General features: G+C 51.7%; 1 protein-coding gene across 1 annotated transcript in view; it reads left to right on the top strand.

Moving 5' to 3' along the window:
* Positions 1–7,483: 7,483 nt before the first annotated feature.
* ARK2C (arkadia (RNF111) C-terminal like ring finger ubiquitin ligase 2C) overlaps positions 7,484–19,972 on the top strand; it is a 49,958-nt gene continuing 37,469 nt past the window's right edge. The window contains exon 1 of the mRNA XM_064437962.1: positions 7,484–7,648. Coding sequence (XP_064294032.1) covers positions 7,588–7,648 — 61 coding nt within the window. The 5' untranslated portion in view covers positions 7,484–7,587. The remainder of the gene's footprint in view (positions 7,649–19,972) is intronic.

The following is a 19,972-nucleotide window of genomic DNA, read 5'->3' as shown; positions in this document are numbered from 1 at the left end:
ATGTGTTTACCTGTCCTGATGCACTCGTTTGCCACGGGTGTGTTGTAGATGTATTCTTGGTGACGAGCATCAGACAGCCCCAGTACAGCCCTTGGACTCCTCTTGTGCAACCGAGGCCGTGCCACCACTTCAGGCGCTGACGCAGGGTGCCTAGGAAGTGATTAAGGGACCAGAGAGCAGCATGCTGCCCCGTGGCTGCTGCAGGGAGGTGTAAAACCAGTCTCAACACCATTCTTCATTCAGTTAGGTTCTACTTTTTCCCATCTTGTTTCCATTGCTCAGGTGGGCTCCCCCATGGGTTCAACCCTAGCCTTGAAGACCACTGTCCCCTGCAGAGGTGGGGAGATGGGCGCAGACTGCCTTTGGGGTAACCCAGGGCAGACTCAAGCCAGTAGAATTCAGGAGTGGGAAGAGCAGGCTGGAGGTTTGAGACACCCAGAACAGAAGACCAAACCCAGTGAAAAGAGAGGTAACTTCAAAAGGCAGTTCACAGCATGTCTCGGACAAGACTTTGTGAATTGAAAACGCTGTTTAGTTAACTTCCTCCATTGCAAAAGGAGGATGAGCCCCTGGTGCACACCTGACTATCCTCCATGCCTCCTGAGAGCATTTGAGGACCTTTTCTGTGGCTGGGATGCTGCTAAAACATAGTCTCAGGCCATTATTAAAAACCTCATCCTGCTTGGAGCTGCAGAACCATGGGCTCCTTACAAAATCTCTCCTTCCTCCAGCTGCTTGTTAGGAGGAAGAACTAGGGCAATTTTTAAAGCAGCCCCACCTGGGCATAGCACAAGGCTGGTAGCATGCTTTCCAGGAGGGTCTGAGCCCCCTGCCAGCCAAAAAAATGTTATTATAATGCATTATACCTTAGTAAGCAGCAGCACTGCATCCTATGCCAAGTTTTCAGAAGGGTGATGCTGAGCTGCCCCACCCTTCAATGGCCAATGTGAGGTCTTGACCTGGACCAGCACAAAACTCTAAAATGCTCAGAAAAGTTCTCAAAAATGCTTCAAAAATAGCATTACACCCACATCCTCCCCTTCCCCATGCCTCAGCGGGGAATCCCCTTAACTCTTGGTGCTCCAGGCTCAGCCCGACTGGCTCCCAGCCGCACAGAAAAGCTGGGGGTGGAGGGTGTGTGGGAGGAGGTGAGGCATCTCAGCAGCACCCAGTCTGCAAAGGAAGTAATTTGGCAAGAACTAGTCGTGATTTTTAATGCAATTTGGCCACTGACATTTTAGCTCTGAAAGCCTAGGCTGGAAGCAGTCCGTGGGAAGGCACTAGATGGCACCAAAGCTGGAGGATATGGGCTCTGGGCTGCCATCGCACCCTCCGCTGCAACCCCCAGAATGGGGGAAAGTGCTCCCAAGAAGAGGCAAAAGGGGCTCATGGATGTGAAAACACCAATTTTTTTTTTGGTTTTCCTAATCGTGTTGGACTCCATCGCCTTGGCCAGACCCTGCCCATGCAGGCAGCACCCATCCCATGGTGGGGAAATGGGACCCATGAGGCGCAAAAGAAATCAAATCATCCAGACATGATGCCAAAATTAAATCACCCAGCCGTGATTTCAAGGTAACTCATCACCGATGGGTCCGATGGAGGGTCATTTCTCCGGGTTTCCAGCCTGGGATCTTGGAATGCGGACAGGGGTCATTGACCTTGCCTTGTTTTTGTTAGTGCAAAGCCACTTTGAGAGCAAGGAGAGGATTTCACAGCTAAAATACTGCAATGTCCTTGATGAGGGGCAGAAACCTTGGGGTTTTGCAGCAAGGCTGAAACTGATCATGTTGCCAGGAGAGGGCTTTCCTTTTGCCCCAACTCTCGCACCAGCTGCGGTTGCATCCCAAAGCCGCTGCCACAGGGAACTGGTGGGATGCTGGGATGAAGCATTGGGGGTCTGCCAAGGAAATCACACCAAAACCCTTGCTCCCCAAAAATATGGGCAGGATAGAGGAGAAAGGATGAGGTTTGGGTCATTCTTCCTGAAATAGAATGATGATGTGAAACATCCTAAAGCTCAATCCCTGCCCCCTCTGTACGGAGGCACAGGGTCGATGGCGAGGATGTGCAGTTACAAGTGTAATTCGAAGGAAGCATTTAATCAGCCCCAATATCCCACTCGAAACTCACTGCAAGGAAACATCACCAGCTCCCATTTTGCAACAACTATCACGTGTCAGAAAAATGCCATTATTTTGTAGGCTGCCATACCTGCACAAACAGAATGAAATTCCTGAAAGCAAAATAATTCAATTTTAGCAAAATGATGAGACGTAAGTGGGGGCATCGCAACCCCTTTGCTGCAGTAAATTGCAATCCCTCCTAAATGAGCTCAGGAGAGCGCTGGGTGGGCACTGAGTCCCTCCAAACAGCTGTGAGGTCCTGAAAATACCGCTCTCAGGGGAGAGGAAAAACCGCCTCCTTCTTTCCTCTGGAGAAAGTCCTGGGCTCTATATTTGAAATCTGCTCAGGCAAAATAGGGGCACAGTGGTTTTTTTTTTCTCATCTCCCAAATGGTTGCTCTTTAGATGGGAGCTTTTCACCTGTTTTCTTATTTTCTTGCCATAAAACTGGAAAATTGAAATGCTGAAATGTTTCATTCTAATTTTAAGTGAGTACCTAATGATTTTCTCTACTTCACCTCTCTTTTTTTTTTTTAAGAAAAGAAATAAAAGAAAAGCGGTAAAAGGCAGAAGAGAGAAAATTACAAGGAGGCAGGAGATAAAGGAACCAAATAAGCGTAGACTAAATTTCAGTGTAAATAAATCCTAAATAAAGCCCTTCCATGAACCAGGACAACCTCACTTTCTGGCTTCCCACCTGGGCTTGGGTTGTCGCTCCCAGGCATGATACAGTGCTATGGTGTTTGCTGGAGAGATTTCTTCTCCCTTTTCAGCCTTTATCAAATCTTCATTTTGCCTGTAATTTTTCCACCTTTAGTTTTCCCCATAAGTTCTCTTCTTCAGCAGTTTTTATCTCCCCCATCTAAGACTTGAGACCCTCAAAACCCCAGACCTGTTCCTTTTAATGGGGTTTGTAAGACCCACCACCCTTGCCCTAGAAGCTCCACCAAAAATCCAGCCATGGCCATGCTGTGGCTGTATCACCACTGATGTCAAAACATGCTCCCAAGGAAATAATTATCCAAAATGTAGCTGAAGATCAGAAAATAATGACTCAGACCATTGTCTAGGAAAGACATCACCCTGTCCATGTACTTCATCCCTACGAGGAGTGAGGCATCAGGTCTTTTCATGCCATCAATCCCATTGCTCCTTATCCTGCCACAAAATGGCCTCTGGGGGCACGGGATGTCCATCTTGAGCAAACCATGGCTTCAAAACTGCCAGAAGAAGTCCTTCACCAGGGTATCTTCCACCATTCTGCCAGAGACTGGTCAAAAAAAGCCCAGGTTTGAAGGATGCTGGTTCATCAGGTTTTGGGCCAGTTGATCCCATCCCAACTTCCCAAAGGATATCACCCAGCTTGGTTTTGCAGAGGAGGCGAAAAATGCCACATCACATCAGAATGACCGAGGGCTTTGAGGTGGGCAGAGGGCAAGTGCCAGGCCTGGAAATGAGCTGAGAGTTATGGTCACCCCCAGACCTGCCCAAGGATGGTGGCTGATGCACTACATGCGCCCCAGGACTTCTGAACTGCTCTGTACCACATTTATATCTCTCGAATACCCTCTGTGCCTGGCTGCCTAAGGGGAGAAACCTTCTCTGTGGGATGGAGGGCTGAGACAGCCCCGGTGCCCTGAGTCCGGTGCTGCAGCACCTCCAAAGCGCCTACTCCATAAGTACCCTGGTAGGACGTGCGACGTCCACAAGGCTGGAGAACATCACAATGAAGAATAATTTCACGGTGTTAATTTTTAAAGAAAGCTTGGGGGAAAAGCGGGGGGATGCCCCAAACTGGGGGTGCTGGGACCCCAAAAGCTGCACTGGGGGACACCAACAGGCACCGGCCATGCGGGTGGGAGGAAGCCAAGGGCTAATTTTAATGTCAACCTGTGCCTGCAGCATCTGCGTGACACGCAAAGCCCCAGCAACAGATCAGGTGTCCCAGGGGGGCGAGGCGGGAGTGTGTGCGCGGATGAAAAGCAACAGCAGTGAGGGCTGAGCCCCGCGAAATACCCACGACAACTGCTGTGGTGGGGCCGGGGGCCATGGCAGCAGCTGCCCAAGGCAACTGGAGCCAGTGGAGGGGCTGCAGCCCCTGGCCCCGGGCCAGCAGCTATCCTGGGGGGATGCTGACATGATTTGCAGGGTCCATGCGTGTCCTGAGAGTCCCCCGGGGCCCATCCCGCAGCCATGATGGTGGGGATGGGTGAGCGGAGGCAAGGTGAAACCTCTCCTTGGTTGATTCATGCACGGGTTTGGCTGCGTTACCCCCTCTAGGCTTTTTGGAGCTTAAAGATGAGTCCCTTTGCAGGGTGTGTTTAATACAGTGCAATCAAGCAGATTGCACCTTGCTGCTGGAAACGAATTCTTGCCACTGGTAGAAATGGGAGGAAAGAGGTCATTTTTCCATGATGCACCACAAATGGGGCAGAAGAAGTGGTTTTTTTATGGCATAAGCATGGAAAAAACCTACAAGTTTACTCCTTCCTTGGAAATATCTGTGCTGGTGTGGACGATGTGTGGCACCTGCAAACACCGAGTGTTGCAGATCCAGTGTGGCCGAGCTGTGGCCGTGGGCACTGCTCAGAGCGGCACAGTGATAGCAGGGGACAAGATCCAGCCTTTCTCCATGGGAAAACCCTCCTGGGGTCGCCACAGCCTCCTGTGAGACACCGAGGGGGGGCAAGGCAGGAGCGAAAATCCAAACTGGGATGCAGCTGGGTAGGCACTGGGAGGCTGTGGGCAACTGGGACTTTTCCTGCTCCCATTTGAGGGTAGGTCGGCACAGCAGCAGCGTGAAACCTTTCCCAAAACCAGTCCTTTTGGGTGGATGTCATAGCTCTGAAGAAGGCAGCAAAGGCGTGCAGGCAGCTGTCCCTGCTGCAGGCCGGTCTGGCATCTGCCCTCGGGCTGCAGGGCTGGGAGGGAAAAGGTTAAACAGATCCAGGTTGCCAAGCCCCTGTTTTAATTCCAATCAGGAAAAAAAAGCCCACAAAATAAACCCAACAACAAACCCAATGCAATAATCCAGGCGCACAAATCCATCGCATATATACGTTAGGCGGCTGCTGAGAGCTTAAAACCTGCCAGATGCACGGGATGGATAAAGCTAAGCGGGGATTAAGGGGGCTCCCCACGGTGGGACAGCGGCCGGCGGCAGAAACAACCCCCAGCCTGGCCAGGGTGGAAAAGGCACCAAAAAATTGGTTTGCAGCACAGTAAAATGCTTCCCGTACCCCTGTGCCCAAAAGGAAACCTGTCCTGTGCAACAGCGGGGTCTTACCCAAGTCTTTAAAACAGTTTTAAGTAAACAGGGATGAGCTTCTGGTCAGGTTTCATTTTTTTGCTTGGGGGGTGGCTCCTCCTTTAAGCCATGGAGGTTCTTTGCCCCATGAGGAGGGCAGCTCTGAGCCCCCCCCCCCCGGGGCTTCCATGAGCTCTCTGCATCCCTCTGGGCTCAGCGGAGCCATCTGAGGTCAGTGATGCCCTGACGAATAAGTTCTGTCAGTAACTGGGGCGTCAACACAATAGGCCACTGTGTCGCCTGCAGGGATGGGGACCGGCACCGGGACGGGGAGAGCCCCGTCGTGCTCCTGCAGCCGGTGCGATCCTCTGCTCTGGGACCGACTTGACACGCGTTTTCCATACGTGCCGCAGGCAGGGGTGCCAGCACGGGCTGCGGTGTGGAGGGACGGCTGCGGTTCCTGCCTGACTTGGTACATGCTCTCCTCCGCAGCACCCGAACACAGCGTTTTAAGCCATCTTCTGTTGCCTCCTTTCTGTATATATTTCTCTTTTTTTAATATATATACGCACATATGTATTTATATATTGCCCTTTGTAACCTCTCTATACTTCCTTTGGCTATTTGCCAGCGTTCGTAAGTCATATCGCCTCACTGTCTATCATGTAAACTGCGCGGCATTTGCTGCCTCTTTTGGTTCATTAATGAAGGCGCTAGAAACCTGTGACCTTCCCCAGACCCCCACGGGGCCCGGGTGTTACGTGCCCACCATTTGGCGTGGATTGCTTCATGGGCGGGCTCGGCAGCCCTGGGTTAACGGCTGGGCTCGATGATCCCAAAGGTCTTTTCCAAGCGAAACGGTTCTATGACGCGACGCTGCGTGGAGGGGAGCGCGGGGCCGCGCCCTGGGTGCGATGCCTGCTGACTGCTGCCCTCGGGGGGGGGCGCGCCCACCTTTCGCGCGTGCGTAGGCGTGGCTGCACGCCCGCCTCTGCGCGAGCGCGCGCGTGCGTGGGACTGCCTGCGCGTACGCGGTGCGTGCCTGCCTGCGCGCGTGCTGACGGGCGCGCGCCCGAGCACGCGCGTGCGTTTGTGCGCGTGCTGGCGCCCGTGTATGTGCGTACGTACCTGCGTGTGCGCGTGCACCTGTGCGGGCACGTATCACAGAATCACAGACGGTTTGGGGTGGAAGCGACCTTCAGAGGCCACCCAGTCCAACCCCCTGCAGTGAGCAGGGACACCTTCAACTCGATCAGGTCACTCAGAGCCCCGTCCAGCCTGGCCTTGAGCGTGTCCAGGGATGGGGCATCGACCAGCTCTCGGGGCAACCTGGGCAGGGTTTCACCGCCCTCACTGTAATGTTTTCCTTATATCCAGTCTAGATCTCCCCTGCTTTTTAGTTTCAAACCATCACCCCTTGTCCTGTCACAACAGGCCTGGCTAAAGAGGTCACCCCCATCCCTCCTACAGCCCCCCTTTCAGCACTGAAAGGCCGCCATAAGGTCCCCCCGCAGCCTTCCCTTCCCCGGGCTGAACAACCCCAGCTCTCCCAGCCTCTCCTCACAGCAGAGGGGCTCCAGCCCTCGGGGCATTTCTGTGCCCCCTCTGGCCCCGCTCCCACAGCCCCGTGTCTGTCCCGTGCTGAGGAGCCCCGAGCTGGAGGCGGCGCTGCAGGGGGGTCTCACGGAGCGGGGCAGGGGGGCAGCACCCCCTCCCTCCCCCCCCCGCCCTGCCGGCCTGTGTCTGTGTGTGCGGCCCGCCGGTGCACACGCGCCCGCTTGCGCATACGCGCCCACGCGCGCACAAGGCCGGCCCGCGCGTGCCCTCCGCGTGCGCACGTGTGCCGGCGGCACGCACCCGCGCACGCACCCGGCCGCAGCCCTGCAGCCACGCAAGCCGCATGCACGCATGCATGCGTGCACCCGTGCATGCACGCACTCCCGCGCGCCCGCCCGCCGCCCAGCGGCCGCACGTGCGGGTGGCGGCCCCGCGCGCCCGCCCCGCCCACCACCCCTCCCTCCTTCTCTCCCATTGGGCGGCGCGTCGGGCGGGAGGGGAGCGGGGCGGGGCGTGCGGCCGCCGGGGCGCTGCCATTGGCGGCGGGCGTCTTTGTGTGCCGGCGGAGCGGGCGGGCGCCACTCGCCGCCGCCTCGGGTCGGAGGGGCCGGCGGCACCGGGCCGCGCCGCGCCGCGCCGCGCCACAAAGGCCGCAGCATGGTCCTGGTGCACGTCGGGTACCTGGTGCTGCCCGTCTTCGGCTCCGTCCGCAACAGAGGTACCGCGGCGTGCGCGGGTTCGCGTCCCGGGGCCTCCCCGCGGGGAGGGTGGGGGGGGCGGTGGGTGGGTGCCCCCGGGCGCCGATCGCTCCCCCCCCGCCCCGCCTAAGGGCTCCGCGCCCCTCTCAGCCCCGGCAGAGCCCATGCGGGGTACCCTGTGCCCCCCCGGGCCGCCCCGCCGCTGGCCCCGCTCCCTCCTGCACCCCCAGGCTGCGCCTCGGTAGCTACATCCTCCTTCTTTTTATTTTATTCTTTAAATTTTATTTTATTTTTTAATTTAACCCACCACCCCCTGCTCCCCCCCTCCCCCCCCCCCCCCGTCTAGCCACCAGGCCATCTCAGCGTAGCTGTAGACGATAACAGCCATTTTTGTACCTTCATCCTGTTTAGCTGAGTACATTGCACTGTAAATTCCTGTTAAGTGGATTCATTTTGCTGTGGTCGTCGGGCGCAGAGACTCCCCGGGGGGGCTTTTAGGGAGGGTGGAGGGCTAAAAACCCCCCAAATTGCGGCCAAACCCGCCCCCCCCCCCCCCCCCTTAAATTAAACCAGCGACGAGAAATCCACCAAGGAAACGCAATTATCTTTTAATTCCAAAAATAAAACTGGGAGAGAGCTGGAGAGTAAGATCTGTGGTTGAACGGGGGATAAAAGACCCCCAAGAGCCTCTGGCGAGGGTGGCCGGCAGAGGGGAGCAGCGCCCCTGGCCCCGGCGGCGGCTCCGCAGCCCAGAGCTGTCCCCCGCGGGCGCTCGCCCACCCAGCCGCTCGCCCAGCCGCCCCACGCTCCATCCCGCCCGGCCCCGGCAGCCACAAGTGTCCCGGTGTCCCGTCCCATTAGCGCACCTCCGACGTGGCACGCATCCCTCCGCACCCCGCCAAAAAAAAAAAAAAAATCCCCAATCTGACTGCGAAAAGAGACAACTGGCAAAATGGTTTTCCATTAAACAGGGATAACATTTTTTTCTGCTGTGCTAAATTACTTCCTGTTCTTATTTTGTGGGTAATTTTCTGTATCGAATATCCTTTGGTTGTGTATCTTCACCTTTTTCTTGTACTAAAACTAAAGCATGGTCTGTATTTTTTTACATTACCTAGTTTCTGATGTAAATCTCTCTGTAGAGACATACCCTGCTGAAATGTAATGTGCTGTAGCCTATACATCTGCTCAGTGTACGCTGCTTTTGTTCTGTTGCCCTTCCATAGCATGGTGGGCCTTGCCTTTTTGTATTGTGTGCATGATGACATTGTTACACACGATTCCACTAATACTAATATACGATCTCTCAATAAAGAAACTAGTTTTCCTATATTAACCTAGTGTGCTTTTTCTATTGCTGTTTTCCCATTTATTGTCGTATCCTGCTGTTTAGATTTTTTCCTTGCTTTCCCCCATCGTGAGGTTTGAGTGAGTGGATTTTTTTCCCCGTAGTGCAGATATGGGGGCTTTTTAATACATTTTTTTTTTCTTCTCCTGTCCCATATCTACCCTCAGCATTAGTCTGTGTGTTCGTACTCCCTAGACGCACAGTCCATGTTACTGTTGTGCCAATGCAGAGTTCTCTTTTACTGCAGAATAGCAAAAAAAAAAAAAAGTATATAAAACCAAGCCCTCATTATTAATCAAAAAAAGATAATATTCGATGAAGGGTCTGCTGCTTATTTCATTCTAGTTACAACATTACACATTCCTTACCAGACTGATATCAAAATGAGAGGGATGACCTCCGTACGGATGGGGGGAATTATATATATATATATTACTTTTTTTAAAAAAACTAATTAACAAGAGGTAAATGAGCCTGGAAGAAAAAAATCCCTCTAATCTATTAGCTGTATGTTTAAACATATACATATATCCGAGTGCCCTGCCCACCATCTGCTAGGCGAGGAGTTGCTGTGCCTCAGTCCCGCGGCGACTAGCACGCTATAAATATCTTCACTAGACCCCTGCAAGGCAGGGCTCGTAAAGCTGTCCCAGCTGCTAATGTTGTAACTACATTTTCCTGCTTGAAGCCTCCAGGCCCACCATCTTCTGAATAACCCGATTTGGTCAAAAGAGCAAACTATGGGGCTGGGAGAAAGTCCTGGGAAGCCTTAAAAAATTGGAAGCGGGGAGGGATGCACAGCAAAATTGTGGCCAGTGAGCAATTCTGCTGCAGCTGCAAAGCGATAATAATACCGATCACCTCTCCTTCTTCCTGCGCCAGACCTCCTTTCCCAGGTCTGCAAAATGGTCCTGTAAAAGCTCCCAATTTTGGCTTGGATCCCACCAGAAACTGAGGGAAGTCAGGGCTCCCGAAAGCAGGAGATGGAGCTGGGGCTGGGGCGGGGGGGTGGGGGGGAAGCATCCTGCCTTAACTGCATTTCCATGGAAGGTGGGGAGACACAGGATTGGTTATTTGTCTTTAATGAGGGGAAGACAAATTCAGCAGGTCAGTGGTTCCCACCGCTAAAATTTCGAGAGGAGCCACTAGCAAACAAAACAAAAGCAAGTGGCTCCAGCAACCCGCCCTGCCTTACCCCAGCATCCCTTGAAGAGACGCATCATTTTGCAAGGCTGTGCCTTTCCACCTCCCTCCTAGCTTTATCCTGAGTTTGGTTGTTTTTTGTTTTTTTTTTTTTTTAAACATTTATTTATTATTTCCTTCTCCATATTTCCTTTTCCGTGTATCTCGATGACTGTTTGGCCATCCTGTCCCCCCCCCCGTATGAGCACAAGCGGGTGCCCCCCTGCTCCCCCCCTGGATGTAGTGTATGCCGTGGCCCTTTGTTCTCGCTCCATCCTCTCCCCGGGCCAGCGCTGAGCTCCGTGCCTGACACATGTCCCCGTACGCATCCCGAGGAGGGAGGCTGTGCTTCTCGCTTGCATGAAGGGAGACATGCATGCCTGTTGGGGCTGATCATTTTCCAATGTGATTTCTTCTTTTCACCCCCACCCCCTTTTTTTTTTTTTTTTTTTATAAATTTTTTTAATTCAACCCCCACGTGAGACAATGAGATTTGGTTTATGGTATGGAAAAAAATCCTCCCCCACCCCTGCCCTACCCCAAAACCCCCAACACGGATAAATCCAGTCCCCTCCGAAACGTACCTCGCGCCACAGACACCTGCCGGCAGCTGCCCCTTTGTTAGGAGCGGCGGATTCACTGCAGCGAGTGTAATAACCCCCCAGATCTTCTGCAAATTAGCGCTAATACAGAGCAACATTGTTTGGTCAATATACTCTGAGGATACCTTGGTAATCTAATCGTACAGAAAGCTGCTGGGTTAATGGCAACTCGTACTAAGACAATTTATCATCCGCATCATATTTTGACCTGTCTTGTTAGAAACACATTCTTACAAGAGGAAACATTTCCCCCACTCCTCCGCCTCCCAGCCTTATTAGTCGGTAACCACCAGGCTTTCATAGCTCATAATCCATCAAATGCTTCCACAATTTAATGACTTAATTCCTTTGACACTCCCGAGTCTCGAAACGACACCTGGTACAAAGAAAATAATTTTTTTTGATTTTAGCATCATGGGCTGAGGAAATCCAAGACGAGTCACGTGCTGGGGTGCTGCTGTGGGTGTGGAGGCACATGCAGTGGTTTCTATAAAGCCTGTACATCTCTCCAGCACCAACCTGTACTTCTGGGCTGCTTTAAATAACTTCTTTCAGTAACAGGGAGACGGATAATCCCAAACACGAACAAAACAGGCTCTGAGATTCATTTATATAAAGGTTGTGTAAAGGTCTTGAACACATCTGCGTGTATTTAATGACGCCAAATAGGAGCTGGACCAATCTGTCTCTCACACAGTGTTCAGGGTGTTGTCACAATTTCCATCATTTTTAAGAAAAAGGTAAACAAATAGCGGTCACATTTTGCTCATGCTGGGAATTATCAGCAGAGACTAATGAAAGCTGATCTGGATTTACCTCGCTGTTTGCAGATCCGGCCCCGTGGAAATGTGTTATTTAAGAACCGGTGAGTTGGTGCCCGAGCGAGAAAGCAAATGCAGCTGCGAAGCTGGAGGGGGTGGATTGGCGGGTGTTTGCCACAAAACCCAGGAGCTGCTGTGGCCAAGGCGGGGGGATGAGGTGGTGGGGACATGGTGGGGACATAGTCCGGCGTTGCTGGGTGCATCCCGGACAGAATGTGGGGTGTGAAACGGGGTGGGGGGGGCTGAGATCCGTAGGCGCCAGGATGCTGCTATAACCACCCCGGGCCTCGCAGAGTCACCAGTCTTGCGCCGAGTCCTCCTCCGTGAACCTCCTGGAAGGACTGTCCTAGAGTAAGTCTGAGCTTCCTTTTTTGTTCTTGTTGTTTTAAACCCTGCTTGTAATTTGGGGAGCACCTCGTGAGCTGAAAGGGGAGGATGGAATGCTGCTGGGGCAGGCGCGGGAGCCCTGTCCTCCCAAACCCGTAGGAAAGCCGCCGCCAGGTTCCACAGGCAGCACGTGTGACATCCACGACTGGCTCATCCCTCTCCACCGACCAGATGGATGATTGTTGCAACCACTGGAGGTGCAGGGGTGGCCGGAGAGGGGAAGATGGCTCTCTTGAGGGCCCTGCGAGGCATGACACTGGGTAGCAAGGGCATGGGCATCCCCTCCAGCCCATTTAACTGCTGGTATAAACCCAAACCATGTGATGGGGCTTCCTCGTGTCAAAACTGGAAGGTCTTTATCTCTAGAGGTGTTCTAAAATGGACATGTGCTGCAGCAGGTCAGCAGAGAAAAACCTTTCCCTGTCCTTAACCTGGGAACACTTGTTTTGAGGAGCATTGCATACATGTGCCCAAAATACAAGGGGAGACTTTCTGGAAGGTCTTCTACATCTAGATCCTCTTTGATATCCATAACCTCCAAGACCAGAGTTGGTTTTGCAATTGAGAGAGGTGTGATGGCACTGCCAAATGTCGTGTGACTCTTGGGCATCTCCTGGTATTTGGGTGTTTCTACATAAACCCACAGCTCCTGGAGTTGGGCAGTAGCCCAAGGCTTTTTGATTACAGGGTAGTATGTAAAATAAAGCTTCACACTGCTGCTTATGGCAAACCTGGTGCTCAAAACTCAGAAGTCAGCTACAACACTCAGGAGGTTTCTCAGCCGACGCTGTGGTTTAGGAAGGAGAAGGGCAATGTGTGGCTGTGGTGGGGCCAGGGCAGGGACCTGCAGGTGGGCAGCAAGAGTGGGGCTAAGACCCAGTGGGGAAAATTATAATTTTCTCCTTTTTTGGGTTGAGTCTGGGGAGGAGTGGGTCAGTCAGCAGAGGGGTCGGGGTTTCCCAAGCCATGATGTGCCCGTCAGCAGCTCTGCACAGGATCTCGTGGGAGACTCACCAGTTTAATCCTTGCATAGTCTTGCCTTATGCGTAAACCTTCCTGGGGAGAAACTTGGGTCTTTTGGGGGTAAAGTAAAATAAATAAATAAATAAATCATTTTTCAGCTAGACTAGCAGATCGTGGTTTTTTCAGGGACCAGGCTTCCGTGCCAGGGAGCTGAGCTTGGCAGAGCTCAGCAGAGCCAGGACACAGGGAAAGCAAACCCATGTCTGCTCTGTGCCTCCCCACCACCTTTGCTTAACCCTTCCTGCTCCTCCTCTTATCAGTTTTGCAGTCTCCTGGGACTTTTTCTCACCCATTTTCCTGCCTGCTGGTCTTTTACATTTCCCAGCCCCAGCTGGTTTGGGTTGGTTGGCACGTTCTGTGGTGGATCCCTCTTGGTAAGTGTCCTTAACCACTCTTGTTTTCTCTCACTACTTTTAAAGTCTGCAAAATGTGCCTGCAGGAGAGTTGCACATGTATGGTTTGTAGCTCTTTAACTAAGATTATTGCTTTGGTTTGAGTAAGCCCGGTGGGGTCAGGAGCAACGCAGATGCTGGAAGCAGTGAAGATGCAGGTTATGGGGAGAGACCATAGGGGGCAGCTTTGTCCCCATGCGCTGGGACCCTTCAAAGGGAGGACATGCCTGTGGTGAGATGTTCGGATCAGGATTTCATCAGCTCAGAGAAGGACCTCGTGCCTCTGTCTCTCACCCAACGTCCCTGTGCTCCCAGCCACTCACAGCAGCTGCCCTGCCTGGAGGTGACACCCTGACGTGTGGGTGAGCATTGGCTTAGACCAGAACCACTGGCCATTGCTGTCTTTCCCTGGGGGGCTCAAGTGATGCTGTGGAGTTGTTGCTGCGTTTTGCTCTCCCATCTCCTTCCCACGTGGTGCAAAGAGCAGCCATTTCCCTAAACAAGGAGAAAGCTGGGCCATGGGTACCTTCTGGGACTTCTTTGAAGGCTGCTTGAGCGGGACTTTGATGGAGCTGGACAGCCTGCCAGGCCAGGTGTCCAGGCACCCAACGCCGGGGCTAGGTTAGGAACAGCTCCAAAACCCTGCTCTTCTCTTCTCCAGGCTTGTGGGGGGTCTCTAAAAGACATTCAGAAACACAGTCCCTGAGGCACCTGCCATGCTGCAGCTGCTCCCCACATTAGGCTCTTCCAGTGGAGAGCGGGACTGGGAAACATCCCCATAGCAAATCTGCCCTCCCCAGCAGTGCTTTGTGTTGTGTCTCTGAGCTTTGCCATTCTCCTGGTGGCATCTGACTCTTCCTTCGGTCACACTGCTCGCTCAAAGTCCTGATATACCCCAAGGCATCCTGGTTTTTTTTTTGGAAACTGTGGGTGCGTGAGGAGGCACCGCTCATGAGTACTTGCCCAACCAACCTGTTTCCATGATACATGTGCTTGAAAAATGGGCACCTGTGGAAAAAGGAAAGCTTTCTCCTGTTTCTTTGCTTTTTGATAGAGAGAAGGTGCCTGTTCTTACACAGCCCTGCAGCATTGGTAAGATCTCGTTCGCCTGTACTCCCTGGGGCAGCAGAGAATATTTGTCTGGTCCATGCAGGGCTGATCATCATCAGCTGGTGGGAGCTGAGACTTAAATAAAGTCTCCTGGGAGCCCTAAACCTCAGTGAGAGGCAGCTGGAATCAGAAGCTGTGGGTTCATGGTGAAGCTGCCAGATTGTGGGATCAGACAACAAGCTAGAAAGGTCTGAACTTGTTTACCTGCGAATAAATGCAAAATAAGTCCTCAATTTTTAAAAGAGTCACTTGGTATTTATACTGGGATGAGTAAGAGGAGAGTCTAGTTTGAGGTGTTTTTTCTTCTTCTTTTATAAACAAAGTAATTGGCAGCAAACTGACCACAGTCTAAAGGTATCTTCTATGCGTGAGGGTTTGGTGATGCAGTTACCTTTGCAAGACTATCGGCTTATTTTCAGCCCTGGTGTGGCATTTGTTGTCAGATTTGAGCAGGATCTTTTTTAAATCTCAGGCAGCATCCAAAGGCAACGGGGGTGCTAATGCTTCAGGAGAGGTGTCTGTCAAGCCTGGCAGTTTCTACATCCTCCAGGTGGAATATACCATGTCTCTGATTTGCCCAGCAGGAAAGGAGCTGGAAATCTCAAGCAGATTACCACACTTGTTGTTGTGGTTTGCTAAATCCACATTTCTCTTTCTTGTAGCCTGGCCTTTAATATTAATATCTTCAATTTCATTTATAAATTCACTTATCATCTTTCATTAGTCATCCCATTAATGATCCCAGGCAATAAATTTGTCATTTGACGTCAAAAGGCAGATTAAGGGACTTGTAGAGCCTTGGGAAACAGCTTCATACTGCACCAGAATTATAGCGGTTGGCATATGAGGCTAATACTATGTATAATTTGCATCTGCTGCTCAGGGGATGAGTGATTATTTTATATATTTAGCTGAAAACAAGAGCATTTCTTAATCATGAATGGTGTTACATTTCCTGCAAACTCTGCAGTATTATGAATCATTGGTCTATAAACATCTTGTTGCCGGCATGCCTGGTTTTGCAGTTACACAGTGGTAAGCCCTGGAGGGTCGGATCCTGACAGCTCGCATCCTCCTCGGGGAGGTTTTTACTGCATGAACGGCTAATTGAAACTAAGATGTTCCCTCAACACTAGGAGCTGGAAGGGGTCGGGAGTGGGTTAAGCTTTGCTTGGCCAAAATTGAGCATCTTTGGTCTCTGCTCTGCTTGGTGGGAGGCGAGGGTGTTGGTAGGGTTTGGAGTGGGCATCTAAGGTGCGAGAACAGGGGGGAAAACCCACAATGTTTTCTCTAAACATCTGGAAGAGAGCAGGGTTGGACAGAAAATGGATGAGATATAACATGCTCAGGCACTGGTCTGTTCAGGCCCATCACGATGGGGCTTTATGGATGTTAGGAGCAACCGGTGTGTTGGAAGAAGCCTGACCTTGTCCAGCCATTATTCGTGATATCCCACAAACCTCCTTCAGGGGCTGAGATAAGGAATAAGGAAGCTTTCTGTGCAAAGATAGCTTGACATGAGTGGACTTGAGGTTACAAGGCTTTTTTTTTTGATAGTGAATATCCGGCTGCATGCAACCTTATAAAAAAGGATCTCCTCCCATGCTGGCTACTTGCAAAGCCTGTCAGCAGCCACGAACTCCCCCCTCTGGGCAGGGCCTCCTTCGAGGTCAATGGGCTGCAGGCATCTCTCCATCAGGCTGAATGGAGAAAATTTTATCTGTCGTGTACCAAAAGCACTTACTGAGCTGGTTTTGCTCAGCCCTCATCAGCCTCAGTGGGAAACTTCTACATGAACTTGAGATAAGAGTTGTATCGTATGTCAAGTGCAGCTCTGGGAGAGTCTGGAGGTAAGCAGCACACCTGGGCGGGGGCTGCAGAGTGACTTACACCATCTGGCATTTTGATTACCGGTGTGTGAATCTGGCATGGGTGAGAAATGATGGCACGGGTGAATCTGGGTGGGCAGGAGGCAGCCAGAGGTTGCAGGGATGTGGGGAGGTAGAACCTCCCATCTGTCAGGGCTGAAGGGTGACCCACAGCCTAGGGACTGAAATACCTTCTTGCTCTTACTAAAGCAGCAGTGGAAACCATCGTCCATCTTTAATCCCCTGCTCGGCTCGCTGCCTGGCTCCTTCCTGTGTTGCATTAACGGGTGGCGGCCAGACTCTTGTCTCCGAGGTCACTCTTTGAAGCTGTGAGCTGAAAAAAAATGGCAACTCACTTGTGATGTGGAGGAATATTGCATGGGAACTGGGGCCCAGAACACGGGATGTTGTATCCCAGCGGCAGCAGCGGGATGCACGGGTGAGCAATGGGTGGTGGACCAGCAGCTCAGCTGATGGGACTTGTATTGAACCGAGTTGCTGGGGACTAGAGCTATGTAAAAACAGAGATATCTGTTTTCGATGACGGTGATGATTATTTTCCAGTTCACTGGCTGAAAATTTATTTTCCTAGTCTTATATTGTCTTTGAGTTTTTCAGTGAAATGAGAGGGGCAGGGGGGCAGGGGAAGGCTTTTAAATGGATCACTTGAAATAAGATGAAATATGCCACAACCTCAGAAGTTAAATGCTGTCTTACGGTGGAAAATGAAACAGCATCAGCTGGATACAGGGAATAAAACCAATTCATCGTATTGTTTCAGTTGGGTTTTTCATACAGAGACATTTCACCTAGACATAATTTTTTTTTTCATATCCAAGAGGTGTATTTGGTGTTTTGTACTCACTTGGAAAGCATGCAATGGTCAGGAATAGACTGCCCCAGTCCTCCTTGTTCTTCCGCTGTGAAACCACGTTGTGACTTTAGTGTGTGCAGGAATCTGTTTTATTTAATCGACAGAAGGTGCTTTAATGCCTGAGATGAGTCTTGGAGAAGCAAAGGCTCTGGTCCCGGTGCAGGAGGTGGCAAAATGTAGTTGGCCCCTCACAAAACGAGGGAGGTCATGTCAGCCCTGCCTCGCCTTCCTTCTCACCTCTACTGGCAATGAGGGTGGCTTTCCAGGCTTGTGAGGATCAGAGGTGGTTTCCAAAATGAAAGTGAAAGCTGAGGTATCAAACGGGACGTGCAACCACTGCTTTACTCCTCAGTGGGCTCATCTAGCTGAGCTACTTCAGCCTGCAGGGACAAATAACACATTCCCCATGGCCTAGTTTGATTTTGAGTAGGAAACTCTGTCTGGCACATGTGATTATAAACTTGCTGGTGGAAATCCTGGGTGTTTTGCCAAAGAAGACCATAGAAGTTCTCTGGTGATAAGGACGTATCATCTTGCCCTGGGTCACCTGCAAGGAGAGTCCTGTATTGCCAGATCTAGATGGCATGTGATGCCACCCAGGTTCTTCTTCTGTAGTGTGCAGGGGTGTCCTGGGGAATGAAAATATTACCAGGAGGCAGTTACAAGCTTAGAAAAATAGGACATGGACCAAGGGGAAGGGAGGCAAGGTAAATCCCCCATCCCTTGGACAGAAAACAGTTCCTCCTGAAAGGACCTGCTGTGCTGTTAGGGAAGCTGGAGTAGGTTTTTGAGGTGTCCAGTGTGACTTCTTCCTGTAACAAGCAATTTTGAGCCCCATTAACATAATCAGGGGCCAGATCTCAACAACATCTAGGAAGTTCATAGCAGCTTTGGGGGGTATGTTACATTGGCTTGTGCATTCATCCAGACTGTGTGGGACCAGCTGTGCTGAACTCCTGTCCTTGTCCTAGGATTCCTTATTTGCAACCCAGCATCTCTCATCGGACCTTTTTCTATTAGAAACTTAAGCAATGAGAGGAAATCCTTTCAGCCTGGGCTGACCTTGATGCTGGCAGACCCAGGCTTAGACCCATCCTCTGGCTCTGTGCAGGGATACAACATTTGCTGCTCTTCAGCAAATACCTGCCATGTTTTCCCCTGTGGATGTGATGGGTTTTTCTGAGTTCCTTCCTTGCATCCATTCCCCAGGCACCAAAGTCTTCCTGAGGGCTGGTGCTGGCTCCAGGGCTCAAACCTGCTGGAAACACTTGAGAGGCTCAAGCACGCTGGTCTGGTGTGTGTTGATGGAGGGGGGGTAAGGCACTGCTGTCTATGGGATGGTGAGTCCAGGAGACGTTGGACCTCTTTGGGAGCTCTGTATGGGCTGAAGAACAAGTGCTGTCTGCTGCGTCAGGAGATGGTGAGATGGCTGTGACTGATGCTGTAATAACCACGGCTGGGAACGCAGTGATGGGGAAGTCTCTCTCATAACGGAGTACAAGCTTTAAAACATGGTCACATCGGTCATTTGGCCAGGGGGAAGGGGCGTCATGGTGTGGTGTTGAATGGGCACTAGGTACACATCCCTCATCCAGCTTCCCCTCTGAAAAATATTGCTTTTTTGGGGGAGGTGGTTTTGATGGATACTTTGTAGAAAATACCTCTGCAAAAGCGTTGCTGCTCTTTCATTGTGTTGAACAGGGAGCACCGGTGCCTCTTCTCTCTCCCACCTCCTGTCTCCAGTGCACCAGCGCAGCTGGGAATGGGAAGGCAGCAAGGGCCCCTTCCCAATGGCCTGCAATTCAAATGGGGAACGGGGATAGACATGCTTTGCAGAAACCCAACTCACTGGCAGCATCCCCTGGAGGGCGGTGACATCCAGGCCACCACGAGAGCAAAGGGGCATCAGAGAGGTGCTGGGACCCTCCTGTGAGCCAGGGCTGGACAGGTGGATGGTGCAGGGGAGGAGGGAGGTACTAGGGCACCCAACAACTAATCCCACTTGGAGCTGCCACCTCTTCAGAGGACTTTGGGGAGTCCTCTTTGAAAGCAGCCTGTTGGAGGTAAGTTTAATGGAGCAAGTGGGTGTGCAGTGTTGGCACTCTGCCCCCTGAGCCAAAACACTCCTCTCCAGCCCATGAATAGACCCAGCTCCTGCTTGCTTTTCTTTTTTTCCTGTGTAAAGAACAAGTCTGCTTCTAGTGATGCTGTGACGCACACACTTTTGCATCACGCCAGGGAGCTGGAGCTTTGAGAAAGCCAACAAATATAATGAGACTTTGTGATTAAAAAAAAAAAAAAAAAAGAAAAAAGGGATAAAAGCTCAGAACACAACAGTAACATGAAAATGCAAAGTGTTTGCCAAGGTTCAGACACCAAAAAGCCAATGAAAAACTGCTTTGTTCCTATTAATGCCTGCCATAAGGGGTTTGCTCCCTACATCTGCCGGGGTTTTGGGGTTGGCTGTGGTGCAGTCCTTAAGCTGCAGGAGTTGCTTTGTCTGTGTGCCTCTGTGCGTACCACCTTCTGTGGTGAGAAAGGTGGCTTTCACCTCTTGTGTCCTGCTCTCTCCAGTGAGCAGAGCTTAAAATTCCTGGAAAATTTGCACCTGTGGGAGAGGTTTTAGCTGAGCTCTGGTGTGGAAGTGCTGGGTCACAGTAGAGGAGGAAGGACAACAGTGGGAAGCCTGGGAGGCTCTCAGGGCGGTGGTGATGGACCTGAAAGTGAAGGAAAAGCA

The sequence above is a fragment of the Phalacrocorax carbo genome, chromosome Z, assembly GCF_963921805.1.
Source record: "Phalacrocorax carbo chromosome Z, bPhaCar2.1, whole genome shotgun sequence".
Classification (NCBI taxonomy): Eukaryota; Metazoa; Chordata; class Aves; order Suliformes; family Phalacrocoracidae; genus Phalacrocorax; species Phalacrocorax carbo.
The sequence above is the reverse complement of the archived record's forward strand: the minus strand, read 5'-3'. Positions and strand labels throughout refer to the sequence as shown.